The sequence below is a fragment of the Neltuma alba genome, unplaced genomic scaffold, assembly GCF_004799145.2.
Source record: "Neltuma alba isolate B1F8T4 unplaced genomic scaffold, ASM479914v2 tig00011597_pilon, whole genome shotgun sequence".
Taxonomy (NCBI): Eukaryota; Viridiplantae; Streptophyta; class Magnoliopsida; order Fabales; family Fabaceae; genus Neltuma; species Neltuma alba.
This window is the reverse complement of record NW_021636249.1, coordinates 57471-80815: the sequence shown is the minus strand read 5'-3', so window position 1 is coordinate 80815 and position 23345 is coordinate 57471. Positions and strand designations below refer to the sequence as shown.

General features: G+C 32.4%; 2 protein-coding genes across 2 annotated transcripts; both read left to right on the top strand.

The window, feature by feature from the left end:
* Positions 1-6081: 6081 nt before the first annotated feature.
* On the top strand, positions 6082-7823 carry LOC114715545 (probable LRR receptor-like serine/threonine-protein kinase At4g29180). Its single transcript, XM_028900413.1, has 5 exons — positions 6082-6321; positions 6430-6556; positions 6744-6806; positions 6943-7132; positions 7357-7823. The coding sequence occupies exons 1-5, from the start codon at positions 6112-6114 to the stop codon at positions 7790-7792; spliced, it is 1026 nt and encodes a 341-aa protein (XP_028756246.1). The 5' UTR covers positions 6082-6111; the 3' UTR covers positions 7793-7823.
* Positions 7824-12201: 4378 nt separating this feature from the next.
* LOC114715530 (probable LRR receptor-like serine/threonine-protein kinase PAM74) lies at positions 12202-17026 on the top strand. Its single transcript, XM_028900400.1, has 8 exons — positions 12202-12328; positions 14251-14803; positions 14912-15381; positions 15478-15613; positions 15795-15866; positions 16000-16071; positions 16224-16304; positions 16387-17026. Exons 1-8 carry the CDS (start codon positions 12202-12204, stop codon positions 16727-16729), a joined length of 1854 nt encoding a protein of 617 aa, XP_028756233.1. The 3' UTR covers positions 16730-17026.
* The last annotated feature ends 6319 nt before the right edge of the window (positions 17027-23345 follow it).

Genomic DNA, 23345 nt, shown 5'->3' with positions numbered 1-23345 from the left:
TTTCGTGTCTCCCACTATAACCTTTTTCTATACTTTTGCTTTTATATTTTTTACACCTCACTCTTTAGCAACACATGGGTCACTACTCCTTCAAACCACATATTACTTATCTTTTCCTCTAAGTATAAGTTCTTTCACAATATCCGGCTTCACCTCAATTATATATCGTTCAAAGTTCCTAACAAATCTGAATTAGAATAAACCACCCTTCTGTTATATTTTACCTTAATTATAAAGACATTTATTTATTTAGAAAACATAAAGTTTATATATCCAATTGTTAATTAAAATTTATATTAACATATGCCTTATTTGCTTATATACCCTTCACTGTAATAAATCTCTAATTCATCTTAATATCTTGTGTCAAATGTACAAGTTTAAATAAATATGTTTAAAAGTTTTATTTATAAATTAATTAATATATATTCATATAACACCTGCAAGTCTATTATAAACAAGTTGTAGTTAAATTAACTAACTTGTTTCTAATTAGTTGGTCCAGAGGTAGTATCAAGTCTATTTTTCGTACACAAAAATAATTAATAAGAATTAAAAAATATATGTATTAAAATTATTTAATTTTTTCATAAAAAATTACTTTAACGTTGGCTAACAATTAAGTATTTCAATAATTGTCAAACTTTAAATAGCATATTAATGTAAAATATACAACTTATGCCTTCATAGAGGATTGATATGTTTCAAGTATAATTATGTTGATTTTTTAAAACACAGTAAGGAAATCGCATAACTTGATTACAATTAAATTATACTTACGTTAAGATGACATTTTAGTGTTTATTTAGCATCACTTATATACAACACTTATAAATACGTTTCCATAAAAATTTAGATAATTTTTTTTCTATATTTATTTATATTTTATAAATTATGACTGAAAAGTTTATTATAAACCATATTTAAAAAAACCCTTTATCCTTAAAAGAAATGGATCTTTGTATCCAGTGGAGTTCTGTCAGCCTTTTCTTTTTTGGGTTTATCGAGGAAGAGGCATAATAATCTAAGTGGGGTTCGATGATTGCTTCTTGATATATGCAGATGGTGATGTTTCAGGAGAGCTATCCACCCTTTTTAATATTTTCCTTAATTGACGAATTTTTTCGTGTGTGTCTGTGTATATAAAACCTATATATCTGTACACGTATATTTTTTTTTTGGACTCATATATCTGTACACGTATATATATCATTGACCCCATACTAGTTGGTTTCAGGGAACGTGACTACGTGAGCCCCGTTTGGCAGAGTAATAGAAATCTCCCGTAAGCACGTTTTACGTAAATCAAGACAAAATTTCTCATACATACTTGTCTCATATTCCGTAAATTATTATTAAAAAATTATTTATAAACTATTTATAAACTGTTCCAAATAGACCTTAATCATATTTGTGCCAAATAAAGAAACTTGAAACCTAAGCCGGCAAGCTGGAATTAATGGGTGTTTGGCAAAACCAAAACCACGGTTTCAGAATCACTTTTCCGCAAAACGAGGTAACCTCCTCCACATATTTACTTCGTAATCCGTAAAAGCACTTCTGAAACCATGGTTTGGTTTCTATCCAAACACCCTTAGTGTATAGTGGAAAGCAAATTTCAAAGGATGCCTTACAAATTCTTCCCGACTGTCTCTTTCTACAGCCATTATATCAAAAGAAAAAAATTATGATAGAATTTACGACAGGAGATTTTCTAATGTAAATAAATCACAAAATTTAAGTTTTGCAAATCCCTTATTTTTTGTACAACAAATATTCCATCAAACATTAATTTAAATTTTTTTTCCGTTTTCATCACAAATTTCCATTGCAATTTTTCATGTTTAATGACTTCAAGAATCATATATAATATTAATATCAATATAAAATATAAAATTAATAGCGTGTTGTTAATATATAGGCTATAAATTACAGTCATGCTTATTTTCATATTCCATGCAAAAGCTTAGTGAAACATCAAATAGTTCATTTCCGAGACCAACTATAGCAATATTGTAGACCCATCTGTGCCCTCCTTTTAACTAAAGCCACTTTAGTAATCCAAATTAATTGAATTATTATTACTTTAGTCCTTTTTTGTCTACGAAATATCCATACTAACTCATTTTCTGCTCATGAAAGCAGAGCCAGTAGTTTAAGCTACCCAGTTCATTTCTCTTTGTTCCTCTTTCTTATAAACTTGAAAACATGAAGAACACATCATCACTGAGGATTCTGGCTTCTTCCTTTGTGACTATTGTTTCATTCATGCAAGTTGTTGCAGATGATGGCAGCGACTCGGGTGAGGATTCCTAGCTGATCACTTCATTTTCTTCAATTTTTGTTATTAATTTCTTCCATGCTTCACTCATATATGCTTCTCAAGTTCACCTATATATATATATATATATATATATATATTTATATGATAACACAGAAACAAAATAACTAAACAAATACAGATCCACCAAAAACTATAAGAATGTCAAGGATTTAATCAACCAAAACTAACACACACACACACACACACACACACACACACACACACACACATATATAGTAGATCAAGATTGCAAGAGGAAAATAAAATGACTACTCCTTAAACCCACTGAGGAATTTCCTTTAAATCAACAAAGTATAAAGAGTTATAAATATACTACCTCCATTCTCACTAATATAAGGTTTTTTTTTTCCCAAAATTCTTATGTTTCAAGTTATAAAGTATTTTTCATAATTTTGAGAGCAATATAGTTAATACTACTATTTTATCTATAAAATGTCCCTGAGATTGTTGAAAGCACTTTCAAATAATTAATTATTGTAATTAGATTTTAAGAGAATCAACTGTATGTAATTAGAGAAGGGCTCATTAAAACAACAAACGCAAAACTTGGGATGCCAAATACTCCTCTAGTTCTTAATAAAAAAAACTTAATTAAATAATTTGAGTAGACTAAAAATATTAGTAACATTAGTTAGTATAATTTTTTTTAAATACCCTAAACATCTTTCTTAATTTCCTTCTCCCCTCTCCTACTTGATTATTGTTGGAGGAATATCAATAGAGTTAATTTGAAAAACAAAATTGATGAATTTGCGAAATAATTCTTATATATAGGACTAACATTAACTTCCTAATTAGTTCCTATATTAAGAACTGGAGGGTAGTAAACATTTTTTTCTTGGTGGTTGTAAGGTAGTTTATGAACTCTATTTAACCTGAATGTAAGCTACTTTTTTTTTATATTTTCTTTAAATGTGATATTAACATTAAAATCCCAAATTGTCCACAAGATTAAATTAAAAGTGGGGAGTCATCCGTAGTTAAATTAAAAATGTCTGAAATAAAAGAAGGGGTATATGCATATACTACCTTATTTTAAATGACTATGCTGGGATAAATATATGAGATGGGTTTTGTCTCATAAGGCGTAAAATAAGTTCTTATTAAGTGAAGAACTAGTTTCGATGCTCATCACTCTGATGAGCATTCTAAATCATCAAATTTAGACTATCTATATCTTATTTGAATGATCTAGATTTAAAATCTTTAATTAACTATTTTTTGAAAAAATGATAATGAAAAGATTATTTCTAAATAAAATATAAAAGAAATCAAATCTGAACCATCCTAATGAGATATAGATGATTTAGATCTAACAAGCTTAGCTTAATTTTAAGATATCGTGTGATTATTTTGTGATATATAATCAGGGGTGATAAGCATCGATTGTGGGTTCGACCAAACGGGTTATTATTGGGACGACGATGGTTTTTATTATAAGGCAGATAGTTCAAAGTTTGTAGAATCTGGGGAATTACAAAGAGTATCTTCTGAGTACACCTTGACGAGTGAGGACGAACAGCTTGGGCCACAACTGAACACCTTGAGAAACTTCCCAGAAGGAAAAAGGAACTGTTACACGTTCAGACCCAAAAATGGCAGAAACAACAAATATCTCGTAAGGGCTTTCTTCAGATACGGAAACTATGACCACAAAGATTTTATTCCAGTCTTTGAGATGCATCTCGGTGTCAATTATTGGACAACAATTGATGAGTTATCTGGTTCTAATGATATAGTAAGAACCGACATTATTCATGTCGCCTTGTCTGACCACATTGACGTGTGTCTTGTAAACATAGGCCGAGGAATACCCTTCATTTCCTTGTTAGAGCTTTATCCTTTGCCATTTCGTCTATATCATGTCACGTATGAAGCCAGTTTACTGCCATTAAAACTCATCTCACGAGCTAGCTTGGGTGTGGTTGAAGACTCTGTTTTCATCAGGTGACTTCACTAACTTTAGTGTAAGTTACGGTACAAACCAGATGTTATATTTAAGATGGGAGGTAGTATTATGATGAACATAAAAATAAGTGGAATTTCAGTGACCATTGTTGTTCAAATACTTAATGCAGATACTCTGATGATATCTACGGGAGGTCCTGGTTCACAAAAGCCACATTGGACAACTCAGTGCCAATCAACACATCATCGGAAGCTATTGACAATGATTCCACAGAGTACAAACTACCAAAGGAAGTTTTGAGCACGGCAATCCAATCACTAAATCCTTCATTTTCCTTGAACATCAGTTGGGATTATGACACGCATCATGAATATTATGTTTATCTTCATTTTTTTGACTTCGTGGAGCAATCTCAATACCAGAAAAGAATTATGAAGATTGCTTTTACTGATATAATCCAAGACTCTGTAGCTCTTGAATACCAGCAACTCCAAACCAAGTCTTTTCCAATTCCAAAAGGAGTCTCTCTGACTACTATTTCGATCACATCCTCGCCAGGTTCTAGTTTGCCTCCCATGATCAATGCTTGAGATCTATAAAGTACAACGCCAACCCAATTCAACAACCCATCCAGATGATGGCAAGTATACTTGATAATTTCTATTTTGTTATTGTATTGTATCCTTTTCCTTTTTCACTTATGAACGACGGCTAAGTTGGCTTGTTATTTAATTTCTTAATATTCGTAAAACCTGGAACTCTACTACAGTTGATGCTATGCGGAATATCAAACACGGTTATGATATCCTGAGAATCAGTTGGCAAGGAGATCCCTGCATGCCAAAAGCTTATAGATGGGAAGGCGTAACTCGCAATTACTCTCAAAACTTTCCAAGGGTCATTTCATTGTGAGTAGTTTTGTCCTGCAGCATTTTTCATGCATGCTGCTTAATTAATGATATGTTAGTATTATTGAACAGAAAAAGTGCTGTGACTCCCAAAATAAATAAACCACTCTTTGTAATTTATGAATAGGAACTTGAGCTCAAGCAAATTAGAAGGAGAGATGGATGGTTATTTCTCTAAACTCGAGATGCTGGAGTCCTTGTAAGTATCTTCTATGTAAAGTCAGCTCACATTTTCCAAACGCTGCACACACACACAAATAATGAGTTTTCCGTTGTAGAGATTTATCAAACAACGAGCTGACTGGAGAAATACCACAATCTTTAGCAAAACTAGCCAATTTGAAAATACTGTAAGTTGCAATGCTTTGGCATAGTATAATAATACTATATCTTGTTTACTAAGTCTTGCAATTTAATTATCTCACGTGATATTTGCAGTAATTTGACAGGAAATAATTTCTTTGGTTCAGTTCCTGAGGCTCTGACTCTGAGGGAGAAATCCGGTTTGACATTGCGGTTTGTTCTTATTCCATATATCTATACATATAGTCGTATTCATTTCAGATGTCTTACTAATATTATACACGTCATCCATCATTTACTTGTACGGTAAGCTGAGTCTTGTATATATTCTACTCCTAGTTTGGATGGAAATCCAGGTCTATGTCAAACAGCAGGCTCTTGCAAAACCAAAAAGCTCATCGGACCACTTGTTGCCTCAGCATTAGTTTCTATGGCAGCACTTGTAATAATAGTTCATGTTCCTATAATGCTGCACAAACGTAAAAGAAAACAGCAAAATGGTAAGAAAGCTCCCCAAGTACATATCCCCCAATAAAAAGCTTTTCATTATTCTGCTCAATCATATATGTCATTTTGGGTTCATTTCCAAATTCAGTTGTATACATGTATAATGCTATTGTTGATCTGATGTATATATTGCTGCAGTGATGTTGTGTAAGAAAGGTGGTGATCTTAAACCAAAATGTCAAGCATTTTGTCAGGATGAAGTTCTTAGTATTACCAGTAACTTCGAATCAGTAATTGGAGAAGGGGGGTTTGGAAAAGTGTACCTTGGAAAATTACAAGATGGTACACAAGTTGCAGTAAAATTACTTTCTAAGTCATCACAACAAGGATTTAATGAGTTTGAATCAGAGGTTAGCAATTAAAATTGCTTATTAATAGTATTAGATATTCAAAAGTTTAGGTTATTATATTATACTGCTACACATTATATGTGACAAAGGTAAAGGTTCAAATTGCAGGCAAAATTATTATCCATGGTTTATCATAAGAACTTGCTTTCTCTTGTTGGTTACTGTGACAATGGTGACATAAGAGCATTGATTTATGAATATATGGCAAAGGGACATCTCCATCACCAATTGTCAGGTTTGTCAAGTCTTATTTTTCACCTCAAAATTATAACATAACATGATGTTAATTCAAGATTTAGAGTATGTTTTTCGTTTTAACTTAGGTGACCAATATTTTTTTAGATTTTTCCTTACAGTTTGCAAGGTTCAGGGTGTTTCAAAGAGCGATGCATGACTTCTTGCACAACATGAATGTTTTGCAGGTAAAAACCCTTATGTTTTAAAGTGGAATGAGAGACTTCAAATAGCATTAGATGCAGCGTGTGGTATGTAAACTCCCCCCCCCCCAATTTCTTCCTTATCTTTGCATTATAGCTATCCTTTTTCCTTTGTGTTTTTCTATAACTTATATTCTTTACCTTTTATTTGAGCTCAAGTATTTATTTGTTCGATGAAATGCAGGGCTAAACTATCTACACAATTGCTGTAACCCACCAATAATTCATAGAGACCTAAAATCATCTAATATCTTGCTAAGTGAAAACATGCATGCTAAGATTGCTGATTTTGGACTATGTAAAGCTTTTACAAGTGACACCGACACTCACATTTCAACTCGTCCGGCTGGCACGTTTGGTTACATAGATCCTGAGTATGTTATTGATTAAAATATTTTCTACTATATTGTTTTCAATCCTTGATAATTAAAGAGTTTGCTCTATATATTCTCCTCAATCTTAAGCAGAATTTTTGAGGATAGGTAGCATATTCACTGTTCAAATCCATCTAGCAATACATATAATTGTTAACTTTTAAAGTAATCTAGAATTGAATAGAGCAATGAGTGGGCTGAAAATAAACAATTTCTTGTTTCAGATTTTATAGATTTGGAAACTTGCACAAATCCAGCGATGTTTACAGTTTTGGGATAATTCTACTTGAGTTGATGACGGGTCGATCAGCAATTATGAGAACAGCTGAAGGCAAGAGTCACATTGTTGATTGGATCAGTCCAAAGTTTGAGGCTGGGGATATAGAATCCATTATGGATCCAAAGTTAGAGGGGAACTTCAATATCTCTTCAGCAAGAAAGGTTTTAGAGATAGCCATGTGTTGCACTAAACCAAATGGTGTGAAAAGACCAGATATAAGTAATGTAGAGAATTATCTAAAGCAATGTTTGGCCTTGGACACATTGCCCGAAGGTGCAGAAAGCAGCAGTTTATTCTCAAGCACCACATTTGATTCCAGTTTTTATCAATGTGGATCATCACACTCACCGCCATTATCTGTCAGGGAAGAATGTTTGTAGCGACAAGTTAATTCATGTAAGTTTTTCTCAATCATAGCACTGTAAATTATAAATTTTGTGTATTGAACTTTGCTAAAAATTGCTTTGAATAGAATGACATTATGCCATATATGTAGCCGACCCCACCTAAGATAAGACTTTGTTGTAGTTATTGATGTTGAACTTTGCTAACAAGTACACGTGACATTTAATTAACAAGTAGACTTATATCATCTTTAATTTTATGAATATTTTCATCTTTAATTTTATGAATATTGAACATTGTTTATTAATCCTCTGATCCTATTTATAGGACAGAGAGAAAAAATATTTTTTAGTTCTATTTATAGGGCATTGAAAGAATTTTTTTTTATGAATGTACAATTTTGTCCTTTATTTATTATTATGTTGATTTTATTTACATAAGATGTAATGTATATTAAACATGAATAAAGTTAGAAAATTATTGAATTTTAAATGAGAGTTAATAAAATTTAAGATTTTCTTTGATTTATGTGAAACATATTGAAAGTAACTTATAAATAGGACCAGACTAATTAAAAGGAGAAATCCTAATAAAATTCAGTTGAAAAATCAATATTTTAAAAGTTAGACCGGAAGTTAAGTCAGAAAGACCAGCGGGTCATGGTTTAAACGGTTAGATCGGTTGGACCGGTAGTATAATAATTAAATAAAAAATAGTATTGTATCCATATATAATAATATATATGCAAAAAATAAAATATATAATTTTTGGGTAATTTAAAAAAATTAAATAGTTGAATTTCAGGTTACGGAATAGAATTAAAATAAAATTATCAGTTTTATATTAATTAATTTTAATATAAGTAGCAGTAAATTGTAATTTACTTTTAAATAAAGCAGAAATTATAAATAATAAATAATTCAATATAAATATTTATCAATATAATCCATTTCTGTTTTGGTACTCACGTTTCATGTCCCAAGCTGAAGAACTTGACGCATGAAAGTTTAGATTGAAAACAATTTCATATATTCTTAATATTAATTTAACTTATTTCAGGTTTGAATTTTTTATGTTAGCTTTTTTATCCACCTTGTCTTCTCGTTTCCAAGTCTTCTCTTTGAGTTTTTCGAGGTCTGCTTCTCTTCTACTGTTGCATATCACAATGTCTATCAAAAGTCAAAAGCTCACGAGTAGTCCTTTTTAATTTTCGTATTCCCACCTTTGTCCCTGGCCTTCTTTCTTCTTTTTTGTATTTTGTTCTCTTCTTTCTCGTTTCAGATGTCATTTTCCTTCTCCTTCCGTCTTTTATTTTCATGCATCCATGCCTCCTAACTTCCGTTACAGACACTCACAGTGGCTGAGGGGGAAAAAAAAAGAAGTCGAATGGGCTTTCAATTGCAAAGAAAAATGGCGAACTTGCAAAGAAAGAAGACGAAGCTCTCACGTTTGAGGTGGAAGTACGGACAGGATTCTGACCGGACGGTTTTCACATACTTGCTCCGGTTCCTGGACTTACGACGGTTGACGGCTTAATAGAAGCCAGATGACGAGTTAACATGGCCCAACTTCTAAAACGAGTTTTAAATCTGAACCAAACCGAAGAAGGTTTCGGTGATAGCTTGATCGGTCGGACTATTCGGTCTGGTCCAGATTTTTAAACACTAGTTAAAATATCTGAATTAAAACCTCTCTTTAATTAAAGTGAAAAACTGATTATTTATCCCTCTCAAATAATCTCTAACCTCTTATGATTATTTTTAGAAACAAAAATCATAAAAAATTTTACAGTGTCCAAAACTTGTATGCATAACTAAAAGCTTTAAAAAAAATTTTAAAATTTTTTTAAAATTTTAACATAAATAGCTTTCAAATAAATATTTTTTATCTATGTTTGTCAATATTTATTTTAAGATCTTAAAATATTTTAATTACAAAAAATATTTAATATTATGCTCTTACAATTTACGTTAGTTTTAGCTATTTCAGCATGCATTGGATTCCAACCCAAAACATAATTTGTAACAACTTTAAATAAAATATTTCTTATAAATAAGGTATTTTAAAATCTTAAAAATAAATATTTACAACATAAAAATACAAAATATTTATTTAAAAGATACTTATATTGTAATTTAAAATGTTCGACTAAAATATTTTTGAAAGTTTTGGCTGCATATAGAAATTTAAACATTATAAATTTATTTATATATTTTTTAATCCCAAAAAATAATCATAAAAAAAGAAGAACTATTAGGAAAGGGTAAAAAATTAATTTTTTAATTAACGAGGGTCATTCTGACCATTTAATAATAATTAAAAATTCCTAATAGGACCTTATAGCTGATTAGAAATTTGTTAAAAACATAAATCTGAATTTAAATTTAACTATTTTAATTAGATTTAATTAGGATTCTTGCCTTTTATTTTTTCTTTCGAGGAATTCTTGCGTGCTCCGAGAGCACCAAATCATTTATACTCTAACCAATTAAAATACACTATATTAATAAGTCTAATCTGACGTGTTATCTTATCTGTCATTTAAAAAAAAAAAAAACTTACGCCCATCTTCTTCCATCGCTTCTCTCTCCTTAATCGTAACCCTTCTCTTCATCTTTTTTTTCTAACTTTCTCTTTCTCTTTCCTTTTCCTCTTTGCTGCGTTTTTCTGCTTCTATTTCTTCATCTCCCTCACTCTTGATTCATCTTCTCTCATCTTGCCTCCCTCCCCTACCTCTGCGTCACCTGCATTTCACCCTCCAACTCCTCCCACCGTCACTCCCCCGGCCCTATCTCCTCCGATCCTCCTTTTCCCTCTTTCAAGTTCTTGAACATGATTGTTCCTATTTCAGATCTAAAATCATGACGGAAAAATTTATCTTCTCTACATTCTGAAATTTATGTGTGGTTTGCTATTTTTATTTTTTGCTGGGTGAAAGAAGGAAAGGAAAGATGAAAGAAGGCCGCTCTACATCTGGTGGGTAGGGATGGAGTCGGAGGAAAAAAGTTAAGAAGAATAGAGGATTTCAAAAAAGGACGAAGAGAAAAAGATGACGGAAGAGGAGAGAGAAGCGGGTGAAAAAAATGGAAACTAAGCCTTCAAAAAATGACAAATAAAGTGGCATGTCAGATTAAATTTATTGATGTGGCATATTTTGATTAGTCAGAGTATAAATGATTTGGTGCTCTGGGAGCACGCAAGAATTTCTCTTTTCTTTTTGCCTCAACATGCCACGTTTCACTATTTCATGGGTCCCAATCTGCATCTTTAATCAATGCCACCAAAATCAGAGTTAGATTTTATCCCTTTTTTTTAAATTTTGTGTTTTCTTTTGAAATATTACAGGAAAATCGACTAGTTATTTACTCCTCCTTACGTCAATGTAGGTCATTCATTAGCAAATAGCCAAATGCCTGACGTTGGGATGCTGACGTCCCTAACATCTCTAACCACCATTGAATGATTGATGATGAGCATTAGCCAAATCATATTAAACATCTCTAACAACCTCTTAATCAATTGGAGATTCTATATACTCCTTCGGTCTTTAATATAGAATCTAATTTTTAAATTGATTTTGGTCCTAAATATAAGACCCATTTCTCATATTTATTAATTTTCTCTAAATTACCCCTATAGATATTCTCTCAACCATAATCAAGTATAAGAGGGAGAGGGGTATTAAGAAAGATGATTATGGTGTTTTAGGAAAAATGTGTCACTTTTTTTATAATTAACTAACTTACCTAATTTCCTTAATCTAATCAAATTAGTTAAATGGATCTTATATTAAAAACTGGAGGAGTATAAAAGTTAATTAAGATGTTTATTTTAATATTAAATATAAGATTTTAATTTATTTAATCTCCAAAATTTATAAATTTTTTCAAACAGAGCCTATTCATAAAGGGGTTTACATTAATAAGACAGTTATCAAATAAAATGTCTTAAAAAAATCAATATATATTTATTACTCTCAAATATTAAGTTAAATAATTTTTTTAATATCTTGAAATTACTTAATTAGTTATCTAAAGTCCTGTTTGTTATAATACTCGAAATTATTTATAAACACGTTTCACATAAATTAAAATAAAACTTCTCTCATATACTTCACATATTACATAACTTATAATTGAAAAATTATTTATGAGTTATTCTAAACAGCTTTCGCTCAATACGCAGAAGGCGCATGATGGACAATGAGTCCAAAAAGAATCAGACAATAATGTAAGTGTCGTTTTCTGGCACGGTGAACAAGGTGGAATAGTGGAGGAGGCAAGGGCATGGAGTTTGGCAGAGTAATAATTGCAGTTAAATTAATCAGTAATTAAAATACTACTCCAATAGATAAAAGCCAGGCCACCCTGCTGGTTGGTACCCAGAATTTCTACTCAAAAGCACCCACCACCATTTTCGGCTTCCCAGAAGAAACAATAATAACATGAAGATGAAGAACAAGAAGACACTACAATGGCTTCGTGTCTTGCAAGGTTTTGCTTCTTCCTACTTCTTCGTCGTCGTTTTCATCATCTCAGCACAGGCTCCGGCAGGTCATGCTGGCGATTCTGGTAAATTTAGACCTCTGTTCATCTCACCTCTCTTACTTTGTCTATTAATTAGTTTAAATTAGTTATTTTCTATGTGTCTATGTATATTTCAGGAGCTTTTTGGTTTAAATAAAGAATCTTATGTCTTCATTGTTTAAAAGTCTGATTTTAGGTCATTATTCTGTTTTTTTTTTGTTTGGCCAGCGAGCTATTATTCAAGACTTGATGATGGCTATTGTATGGTGTTTAATTTTTAGGTCCTCTGTCCTCATTTATTTATTTATTTGTAAGTAATTTTATTTATGAGTAACAGCTGCTCTTGTTTTTTAAACGATAGTAATTTTAAACTACTAAACTTATATTTTTAATTTTATATGGAAAAACTAATTTGAAGGTCCTCATAGTTTTTATCAACTTTAAATCAGGTTCCTATACTTTTTTTTCCTTTTTATTGGGTCCTCTAATTTTACAATGTTAAATCTATTAGACCCTTAGAGTTAAATCTTCTAACAGTGTTAAGTTTTCCGTTAGTCAAGTCTGAAACATCTTTGCCCTCTCTCCTTCCGCCGTAGTTGACCCAGCTCTTCCCTCTCCTTCATTTGTTCAACAAGTCTATCTTTTTATTCACCATTCTCCCTGCTTTTAACCTCTCCACAACACCTTCCCTTCCCTTGGCTATAATGTCACCGAGACTCTCTTCGGCCATCCCACAGTCACTTGTCCATTGCCATCTAGCCTGAACCTCTTTTGGAGAATTACGGTAACAAGAAAAGCATGAAAAAAGACGAAAGTATTGGGTTTGTGGGAAGAAAAGTGGTGAGTGATTCTTTTAAGCCCAACACCCAAAAATAAGTACTGCTGCAGAATCATCCACAGAGGTAAAAATAAAGTAGTACGAGAATCTTGGTTCCTCGAGCCAAAAAATTAAATTTATAGCTAAAATTATGGAGAGGTTGAAAGCAATGGTGAGCCAATTATCAGCAGGGAGACAGGTGGGTAAAGAGACAAAATCATGGAAAGAATGAAAGAGAGGGGAGAGCTTGGTTAGATATGGTGGAAGGGGAGCGGAAGCAAAATGTTTCAGACTTAGATTAACAGAAAATTTAACACTATTAACAGATTTTACTCTAAGGGACTAATATATTTAACATTATAAAATTAAACCCAATAAAAAAAATGTAAATATAAGGAAGTGATCCAGAATTAATAAAAATGGTAAGGATCTTCAAATTAGTTTTCTCATGTTATATTTATTATTAATTGTTTCAGATAACATTTAAATAAAGACAAAGGTATCAAAATATAAAGGGTGAAAAACTTATTAAAAAATAGTTTTTATGTAATAATTACATAAATAATTTAATAAATGTCCCTTCCGATATGTCATCATTGTCTAACTCATTAAGAGAAAAACACATAAATATAATGGATACTCCTTAATTCCAATCTCAAATTTATGTCAGCCCTCACCACTGATTTGAGGGGGGGAAAAACAGTTAAAGCAATTAAATTAATTAATTTTGATTCTTAATTGAGTTAAATAAATTTTCTGTCTTATTATATATGTCAATTATTGACATGCAATAAAAAAGATTAGTGCTAATCAAACCTGGCGTCTGGCGGGATGCTTTTGGCTCATGGCATTGACTGACTTGTTTTTGCTTTTTCCCCTTTTTGGTTATAATATTGGAAATTTATTAAGTTTTTTAATCTAATATATAAAGAACTCCAGAGTGATTATTATTTGAAAACAGGGGTGGATTATTAATTTTATAAAATATGAAATTTGAGCTCTTCAAACTTTGATCTAACAACCATTGAAATGGGAATTGGGAAGTGAATAGAGGAGCAGAAGCAAAAGAAAGTAGAGAGAATCCAAACCCGTATCTTAATAATTTACTATTGACATTAGTTTTTATTCCACTCGAATTTTCTAATTGCAGACGGCGGCACAAGGATTGATTGTGGGGCTAGAGGGAGTTACACAGACCCAAAAACCAACTCTTCTTACGAAGCAGATGATGGTAGATTTGTTGAATTCGGCGAAGTGCACAATGTATTGTCGAATTACAGTAAAGAACAGATTGGGAATCAGCTGAAGACATCAAGAAGCTTTCCAGAAGGGAAAAGGAACTGCTACTCAGTGCCCACACCAAGCCAAAACCCATACTATCTCGTACGGGCATTCTTCGCATATGGAAACAAAGTTAATAGAACAGGAATGCCATCGTTCGATTTGCACATTGGTGTCAATTACTGGGAGACAATTAACCCAACAGAAGGAGACGTTGTACGTTTCGAGGTCATTCATGTGTCTCCAACTGATGACGACATCAATGTTTGTCTTGTAAACACAGGCCACGGAACACCCTTCATTTCATTGTTGGAAGTATTGCCATGGCGGAGTTCTAGGTATGATCAGACACCTTCGAGTTTATTAAGGCTCATGTCACGCTCCAAGCTAGGCATGTCAGAAGAAGATTCTACCTACATCAGGTAAACAGTCTTTTGTTCATTATGTAATGGTAACTGTTCCTTTTTCTTTTGGCATGAAGCATGTAAAATTTCATTTCTCAGCACAACAACTGTTTCTTAATTATGCAGATACCCAGATGATGATATCTATGGAAGGTCCTGGTTCAATAGACAAATGGAAAACACAGTGCGAATCAATACGTCGATGGCTATTGACAGTCATACGGATGAAAATACTTACAAACTGCCAAAAGAAGTGTTGAGTAGTGCTGTTCAGCCTGGCGGGTCATCTCCTTCCCTGGATATCAACATGAATTATCCAGATGGTGATTACTATGTGTACCTTCATTTTTATGACTTCGAGAATAAGTCACAGAATCAGCAGAGGAAGATGGTTATTACTTTCAGCGATGGGGTTAATGTGTCCTTCACTCTTCAATACTTGAAGCCCACTACTTTGGTTAGGAATATCAAAAGAGACTATCATGTTAGTAATATTTCCATCAGATCAGACTCTCAATTACCTGCCATGCTCAATGCTTATGAAATCTACAGAGTTCTTCCCCAGCCTGCTAATTCCACCACTGATAAAAGAGATGGTGATGAGTTTAATTGTTTAATGTTTACATTTACATATATAATTTATTGTTTCCCAAGTTTATATAATGATTCATAATCCCTACTTGGAATAACAGTTGCTGCTATCCGAGACATTAAAAGAGTGTATGGCATCAAAAGGGTCAGTTGGCAAGGAGATCCATGCATGCCAATGCAGTATACATGGGAAGGTCTCTCCTGCAACAATAGCGGAACTCCAAGAATCACTTCAATGTGAGTAGAAGATGAAGTCTTATCTTTTAAAACTTGCAGAATGAGAAAACAAAGAGAGTTTATATATGTGCTATCATCAGTTCATACCAGTCTCTCTTTTCTTACTTGCTCTTGTGCTTGAATACGAGAAGCTACAACCAAGAACCTTCATTATTAAACTGATATGATATATGAGCTGCAGAAACTTGAGCTCTAGCAATCTGTCCGGTGAAATAGCTCGTTCTTTCTCCAATTTCACAGAATTGACTGTCTTGTAAGTGTCCAATTAATTATTGTCACCGTTGGCAAAAAAGAATAATTAATTATTGTCACCATATTTTTAATTTGCTGGTCACGTTAATTGTCAGCTATTAACTCATATAATGCTATCTCATTCCTGTTTCCAGGGATTTGTCAAACAACAGTTTGACGGGAAAAATACCGGAGTTTTTAGCAGAGCCAGAAAAATTAAAATATATGTAAGCTGTAACGCTCTCGTGCATATCTAGTAACAATATAGAGTAACTTCCCACTATAAATACTCTTATGGCAGTTAGCATATATCCTTTTATGTTTTGGGTTTAACTTTGTTATTAACACACACGTCTTACTCTAATGTGTTGATTTGCAGTAACTTGACAAGGAATAAACTCACAGGTCCAATTCCTAAAGTTCTGGTGGAAAAGAAGATCACCCGCAATTTGACTTTGAGGTTTGCTCATCTTTGTGACAACTGATCTTTATACATAATGAATCCCAAATTCTAATTCCTTCTCATTTTTCAATCTGGCTAGTACGGATTTGAAGGACCACCGGTTGAGTAAAGCCGAGAAAATTGGCATAGTGGCAGGAGCGACAGGAGGAGCTGCAGTTGTATCAGGAGTGACACTGACATTTGCTTTAAGGTTGCCGTTTTGTTGGGGGCGTAAGAAGACTACAAACGAGGGAAATGAGAGGAGAGGGCAGAATGGGAGGAGAGGGCAGAATGATGATGAGAGAAGATCAGGAAAGAAGGAAGAAGAGCCCAGAGATGATGAGAGCAACAAGGAGAGTGGTGGTGTTACTGTTAAGCCCACCATCCCTGAATCCCTAGTTAGCAAAGCCAGTGAGGCTATACAACAAATCCCATGTCTTTAGATGAAGTCTTGAGATCGGTGCTGCTTTGGTGCTTGTACTTTGCTTGGGTTGGTGGAGAATGTATGTTAACTATATGGTGGCTAATTAGGAGGGTGTGTTTGTTTATTGTCCATAGGATGAACAAAGGAAGGATTTGATGCCCTGCTTTTCATGATCGTGTGAATTACTTGGTTGGCTAATGTACAAATGTATGTTATCTCTTTGTTTGGATAGAAAGAAAATCAGGAAGCAATGAATACTAGGAGGATAGACTTTCCAAAATAGTAAATTCTTTTTTACTATTTTTGAGAGTTTCTTTCTTAGTACTCGCCCTTATTTTGCTATCACTTGTCTCCCATCCAAGCATAGTCTAGAGGTGTGTGTGGCATCACATTTTGGGATCTAAGCTGACTTTCCAACTGGCAAAAGTTGACCTTGTGTAATTGGTACTGTTTGGTTCAGCGATTGGCAATTTAGCTTTTGTGTTTCAAATGGGTTTTTTTTTTTTTTTCATAAGCTACATCATCTTGCTTTTGACGTTAGAGACTAACGGTGTGTGCGACGGAGAAAACTATTAAAAAGTATTACCTCCGGTCCTAATTATAAGAACTAGTTGACTAATTTGAAGAAATTAAGAAAATAAATTAAGTTAGTTATTTGTAATAAATAGGTGTTGTCTTTCCTAAAATATTTTTGCTAATCAAGTGTATTGGCTAAAATTACTATTATTAAAAAGACTACTTGGGGAAAAAAGTGCATAAATATAGGAGACAAAGTGGATTGATGAGGTCTTATATTCAAGACTAAAATAAAAGTCAAATAAGGTCTTATATTAAGGACCGGAGATAATATTTATTATTGTGTTTTAAATTCTTTACCTACCCATTCACTCTCTTTTGCTTGCGTATCTCCTAGCTGGAAAAATTTAAAAAAAACATAAAAGAACAGAGCCTGCATTTTCTAATTTATATATATATATCCATTAAATATATTTAATTAAATATTTTAGTATTTTTCAATTTCTTCCTAATAATAGATTAATAACTCAACGAACATATGAGGGCATTAAACAAGTAGAGTTAGATAAACAGAGAATTTAAGGATGTGTTTGGCTTTGTTTTTGTTCTCAAAACAATTTTATAAAATTGTTTTTAAAAACAAGTTTTGAAAAAAAAATATTTTGAAAAATTACATGTGAAAACAAATATATTCAGGCCGGAAGGTGAAGCTTTGATGAGAACTCGAATCATCAAATGGAAAAAAAGCCACCGAGCAGAGAAGAAAGAGTTTTCCAATTTTTTCCAAATAAAAAATAAGAAATGCCAAAACGAAAAACGAGGGAAAAAAAACTAAAACAGTTTTTTAGTTTTTAAAAATAGTTTTTTTTTGTTTTTAAAACACTTAATTAAAAACTAATAGTCCAATGGGTTTTTTTATTTTATTGTTTTTAAAAACAAAAATTGTTATCAAAACAAGAAAACAAACAAGGCCTAACTCTCTCTGATTTTATTTATGGTTTTTCCATAACTTTGTTTACTTTCCCTTGAACAGTTGCACCTTAATGTATGTTAAAAAATTAGAGGTAATGTGCATATACGGGTGCATTTAAGAATCTCCATACACTCAAAGACGTGTAAATATTTGAGAATAAGAAGGCTTCTAACGAGACTGCAATCGCTAATGCGAGAGCTATGGTCAGGCAAACGCAAGAAGCTCGGCGACTTTTGAAAGGTGCGAATATTTCAGGAGTAAGTCGTATCTCAGGTGATACCATGTGGTCTCCCCCTAAAAAAGGTTGGGTTAAAGTCAACACTGATGGGGCTTATTCTTTCTCTCGGCAAGCAGTCGCGTGCAGAGGTTTGCTGAGAAATTTCGAAGGGAAATTCCTGAAAGGGTTTATCCACCGTCTACATGATGGCGACGCGCTGAGTGCTGAACTCTGGGCCTGTCTCCTTGGTCTAAAGCTGGCATGGGATGAGGGACATAAAAAAGTCGTTCTGGAAACAGATGCTACAGGGGTGATGGACCTTCTGGCCAACGAACCAAGTGAACATCATGCGGACTACGACGTCATTGGAGAGGTGCAGACTTTACTGAATAGGGATTGGGAGGTTAGAGTTGTGTTTATACACAGAACTGGCAACAAAGCAGCGGACTATCTCGCCAAACAAGGGCTCGCGGCAGTTCATGGTTTTAGCTTTGTTGTTGAAGCTCCTTCCGAGCTTATTATGATTCTGAATAATGATTGCGCTGTAAACATGCAGTCAAGTAGGATGTGGTCTGGGTCTCTTTTCTTTACTATAAAAAAAAAAAAAAAGAATCTCCATATACTCACTCTTTTGTCAACAACGTGGATATAAATTTCTTACACTTATGTCTGCCCCTTCGCCCAATGTATATTCTCAGAATCAATAATGGTTGGTTCCTAGAGTTTCCACTCAACAACACCCTCCATACCATTTTCGACTTCCTGAAAGAACCCGACGCGGCTCAGCTCTCAAATCAAAACAATAACATGAAGATGAAACACTAAAAGACAGTGCAATGGCTTCCTGTCTTGCAAGGTTTTGCTTGTTCCTCCCGGCGGGGGCTTTTTCTTCTTCCTCCTTCCCATCGGCTCAGTTCAAGTTCTGGCAGATCATACTGGCCATTCTGGTAAATTTAAACCCCTCTTCATTTCATCCTCTTACTTCATTCATTAATTTCATTCTTCATTATATATTTTTCAGGAGCTTTTTGGTTTACGTCAAGAACCTAATGTCTTCATTGTTTACAAGTTTAATTTAAGTCATCATTCAAGACTTCATGATGTCTGTTGCCTGGTGTTTAATTTTTAAGCCCTCTGCCCTCATTTATCTGTTTATTTACTAGTAATTTTATGAGTAACTGGGACTCTTTGTTTTTTGAGACGATTGGGTAGGGGTTTAATTGTAAACTTATATTTTTAACTTTATATTTAGATAAAATTAAAATAAAGATAAAGATATCAAAATAAACTTCAAATAATCATTTTTATTATTTAATCAAGATATAAAGGGTCAAAAGGGTCAAAAAAATTTTTGATGCTAAGTATAAGTTGCTTGCACAGTATTTAATGAGAGAGGTGAGAATTATTCGCAAGTACAAAGAGAAATTTTTTTAATAAGAATAAATTTAAAAATTTTATTAATTTAATAGACTTTTTTAGTATAAGAATAAATTAATGATCTAAATTATCGGCATGCTATTGAAGAAAAACAATTACTGGCTTAGTGCCAATCAAAGCAGGCATTTGACAGTTTGCTTTTTCATTCTTGGCATTCACTAGCCGTATATTTAGAATGACTTATAAATAATTGTTCAATCATGATTTATAAAATATGAAATAAATATGTAAGAAGAATTTTGTCTTTATTTACGTAGAACGTGTTTATATGTGCTTCTAGACATGATTCCAAACAATTTTTTGGACTCGTTTGTTTTTCCCTCTTTTCTAGCCAGCAATGGAAAATCCAAAAAAATACTGTAGTTTGGAACTGCTAATAATAAATTTATTAGAAGTCTTATATCACGTATTTTTTGGTGAAATTTTTTTGTATATCATATATTAATAATATTGATGAGTTAACTATTCAAATGAACTCATTAAAGACCACGTTCGACTGAATTTCACCTTCATACAAATAATAGATGGCACCACAAAAAAACAGGTAATTACGGACGAAATTAGTGACGGAATAATTTCCATTGCTAATTTCTGACGGATTACCTACAAAAATTCCGTCGCTAAACTTAGCCACGAAATTAATTCTGTCGCTAATTAGTCACGGAATTAGCCACGGAGCTTTTTCCATCAGAAAATTCTGTAGCTAAAATTTTATAATTAAAATTAGACACGGAATTTTTTTAGTCAAAAAATTTTGTGGCTAATTCCGTGGCTAAAAATGTACAAACGTATGTTATCTCTTTGTTTGGATAGAAAGAAAATCAAGAAGGAATGAATACTGGGAGGATAGACTCTCCAAAATAGTAAAATTTTTTTACTATATTTGAGAGTTTCTTTCTTAGTACTTCCCCTTATTTTCCTCTCACTTGTCTCCCATCGAAGCATAGTCTAAGGGTGTGTTTGGCATCACGTTTTTAAATCTAAGCTGACTCCCCAACTGGCAAAGCTGGACTTGAGTAATTGGTACCGTTTGGTTCAGCAGTTTGGCAATCTAGCTTTTGTGTTTCAAATGGGTTTTTTTAATAAGCTACATCATCTTGCTTTTGACGTTAGAGACTAACGGTGCAATGGAGAAAACTGTTAAATAGTATTTATTATTGTGTTTTAGTTTCGTTACCTACCCACTTACTCTCTTTTGCATGTATATCTTCTCTCTGGAAAAATCGAAAAAACATGAAAGAACAGAGCCTGCATCTTCTAATATATATATATATATCCAGTAAATATATTTAATTAAATATTTTAGTATTTGTCAATTTCTTCCCAATAATAGATTAATAACTCAACGAACATATGACATATTACAGCAAAAGTGCACCTTGCTGAGGAAAAGGGGCATTGAACAGAGTAGAGTTAGATAAACAGAGAATTTAATGACTTGTTTGGTTTTGTTTTTTCCTCAAAACAATTTTATAAAATTGTTTTTAAAAACAAGTTTTGAAAACAAAAAAAAATTATTTGGAATATTGTTTTGAAAAATTACATTTGAAAACAAATAAACTCAGACCGGAAGGTGAAACTTTGATGAGAACTCAAATCATCAAGTGGGAAAAAAAGCCATTGAGCAAAGAAGAAAGAGTTTTCCAATTGTTCCAAATTAAAAAAAAAAAAGAAACGCCAAAAAGAAAAACAAGAAAAAAAAACTAAAACAGTTTTTTAGTTTTTGAAAATAGATTTTTTTTGTTTGTAAAAACACTTAATTATCCAAATAATTGTTCCAAATAAATGAGGATGTTGAGATGGATGTGTGGTCATACGAAAAGATAGGATTCAAAATGAAAATATCGGAGCAAGAGTCGATATGGCACCTATCCAAGAAAAAATGATTAAAAATCGCTTAAGATGGTTTGGACATGTGCAGAGAAGGACATTGGAGGCCCCGGTGAGAAGGGTAGATCGTACAATATGGAGTCCCATAAAAAGGGGTAGAGGAAGACCGAGAAGAACGTTTAATGAGGTTATTGAACGAGATCTCCAGGTCAACTACATATCTAAGGACTAGGTTGTTGACTAAGCATGATGACGTTGTGTGATTCATGTAGCCAACCCCACCTAGTGGGATAAAGTTTATTGTTGTTGTTGTAAAAACACTTAATTAAAAACAAATAGTCAGACAGGTTTTTTTTTTTTTACTGTTTTTAAAAATAAAAATTGTTTTCAAAACAAGAAAACAAACAAGGCCTAACTCTTTCTGATTTTATTTATGGTTTTGCCATAGCTTTGTTTTCTTTCCCTTGAACAGTTGAACCTTAATGTATGTTGGAAAATTAGATGTAATGTGCATATACGGGTGCATTTAAGAATCTCCATATACTCACTCTTTTTCAGGAGCTTTTTGGTTTACGTCAAGAACCTAATGTCTTCATGATGCCTGTTGCCTGGTGTTTAATTTTTAAGCCTTCTGCCCTCATTTATCTATTTATTTACTTGTCATTTTATGAGTAACTGGGACTCTGTTTTTTAAGACGATTGGGTAGGGGTTTAATTGTAAACTTATATTTTTAACATTATATTTAGATAAAATTAAAATACAGACAACGATATCAAAATAAACTTCAAATAATCATTTTTATTATTTAAACAAGATATAAAGGGTCAAAATGGTCCAAAAAAATTTTGATGTTAAATATATGTTACTTGTACAGTATTTAATGATTATTATGTAATTTTACCTTTATTTCTTGTTGAAAGGAGAAAAGAGAGAGGTGAGAATTACTCGTAAATACAAAGAGAATTTTTTTTAATAAGAATAAATTTAGCAAATTTTTTAGTATAAGAATAAATTAATGATCTCAATTATTGGCATGCTATAGAGAAAAAAAAATTATTGGCTTATTCCAATCAAAGCAGGCATCTGGCAGTTTGCTTTTCATTCTTAGCATTCACTAAGCATTCATTTAGAATGACTTATAAATAGTTTTTCAATCATGATTTATAAAATATGAGTTAAATACGTAAGAGGAGTTTTATAGCATGACTTACATGGAACATGTTTATATGTGCTTTTAGACATGATTCCAAACGGACACTTTCCATGCCAACGACTTTTTGGACTTGTCTGTTTTTCCCTCTTTTCTAGCCAGCAATGGAAAATCAAAGAAATACTGTAGTTTGGAACTGCTAATAATAAATTTATTAGAAATCTTATATCATGTATTTTTCGATGAAATTTTTTTGTATATCATATATTAATAATATTGATGATTTAACTATTCAAATGAACCCATTAAAGACGTACGTTCGACTGAATTTCACTTTCATACAAATAATAGATGGTTAATTGGCTTCAATTCCTGTCTTGGAGGTGTTTGACAACCCCACAAGCACTTTTAAAAAAATATTTTTATGTAAATCGAGATAATTTTCATCACATATATATTTCGTATCATAAAATTACTTTTAAAATCATAGTTTGGTTTTCACCTAAATAGC

Bases quoted from the DNA above. Each gene is read 5' to 3' on its own strand.
- LOC114715545 (XM_028900413.1), top strand. From the start codon at position 6,112: ATGTTGTGTAAGAAAGGTGGTGATCTTAAACCAAAATGTCAAGCATTT. The intron at 6,557-6,743 runs GTTTGTCAAGTC...AATGTTTTGCAG, and splicing joins TCTCCATCACCAATTGTCAG to GTAAAAACCCTTATGTTTTA. The intron at 7,133-7,356 runs GTATGTTATTGA...TTCTTGTTTCAG, and splicing joins TTTGGTTACATAGATCCTGA to ATTTTATAGATTTGGAAACT.
- LOC114715530 (XM_028900400.1), top strand. From the start codon at position 12,202: ATGAAGATGAAGAACAAGAAGACACTACAATGGCTTCGTGTCTTGCAA. The intron at 14,804-14,911 runs GTAAACAGTCTT...TTAATTATGCAG, and splicing joins GAAGATTCTACCTACATCAG to ATACCCAGATGATGATATCT. The intron at 15,867-15,999 runs GTAAGTGTCCAA...TCCTGTTTCCAG, and splicing joins TTCACAGAATTGACTGTCTT to GGATTTGTCAAACAACAGTT.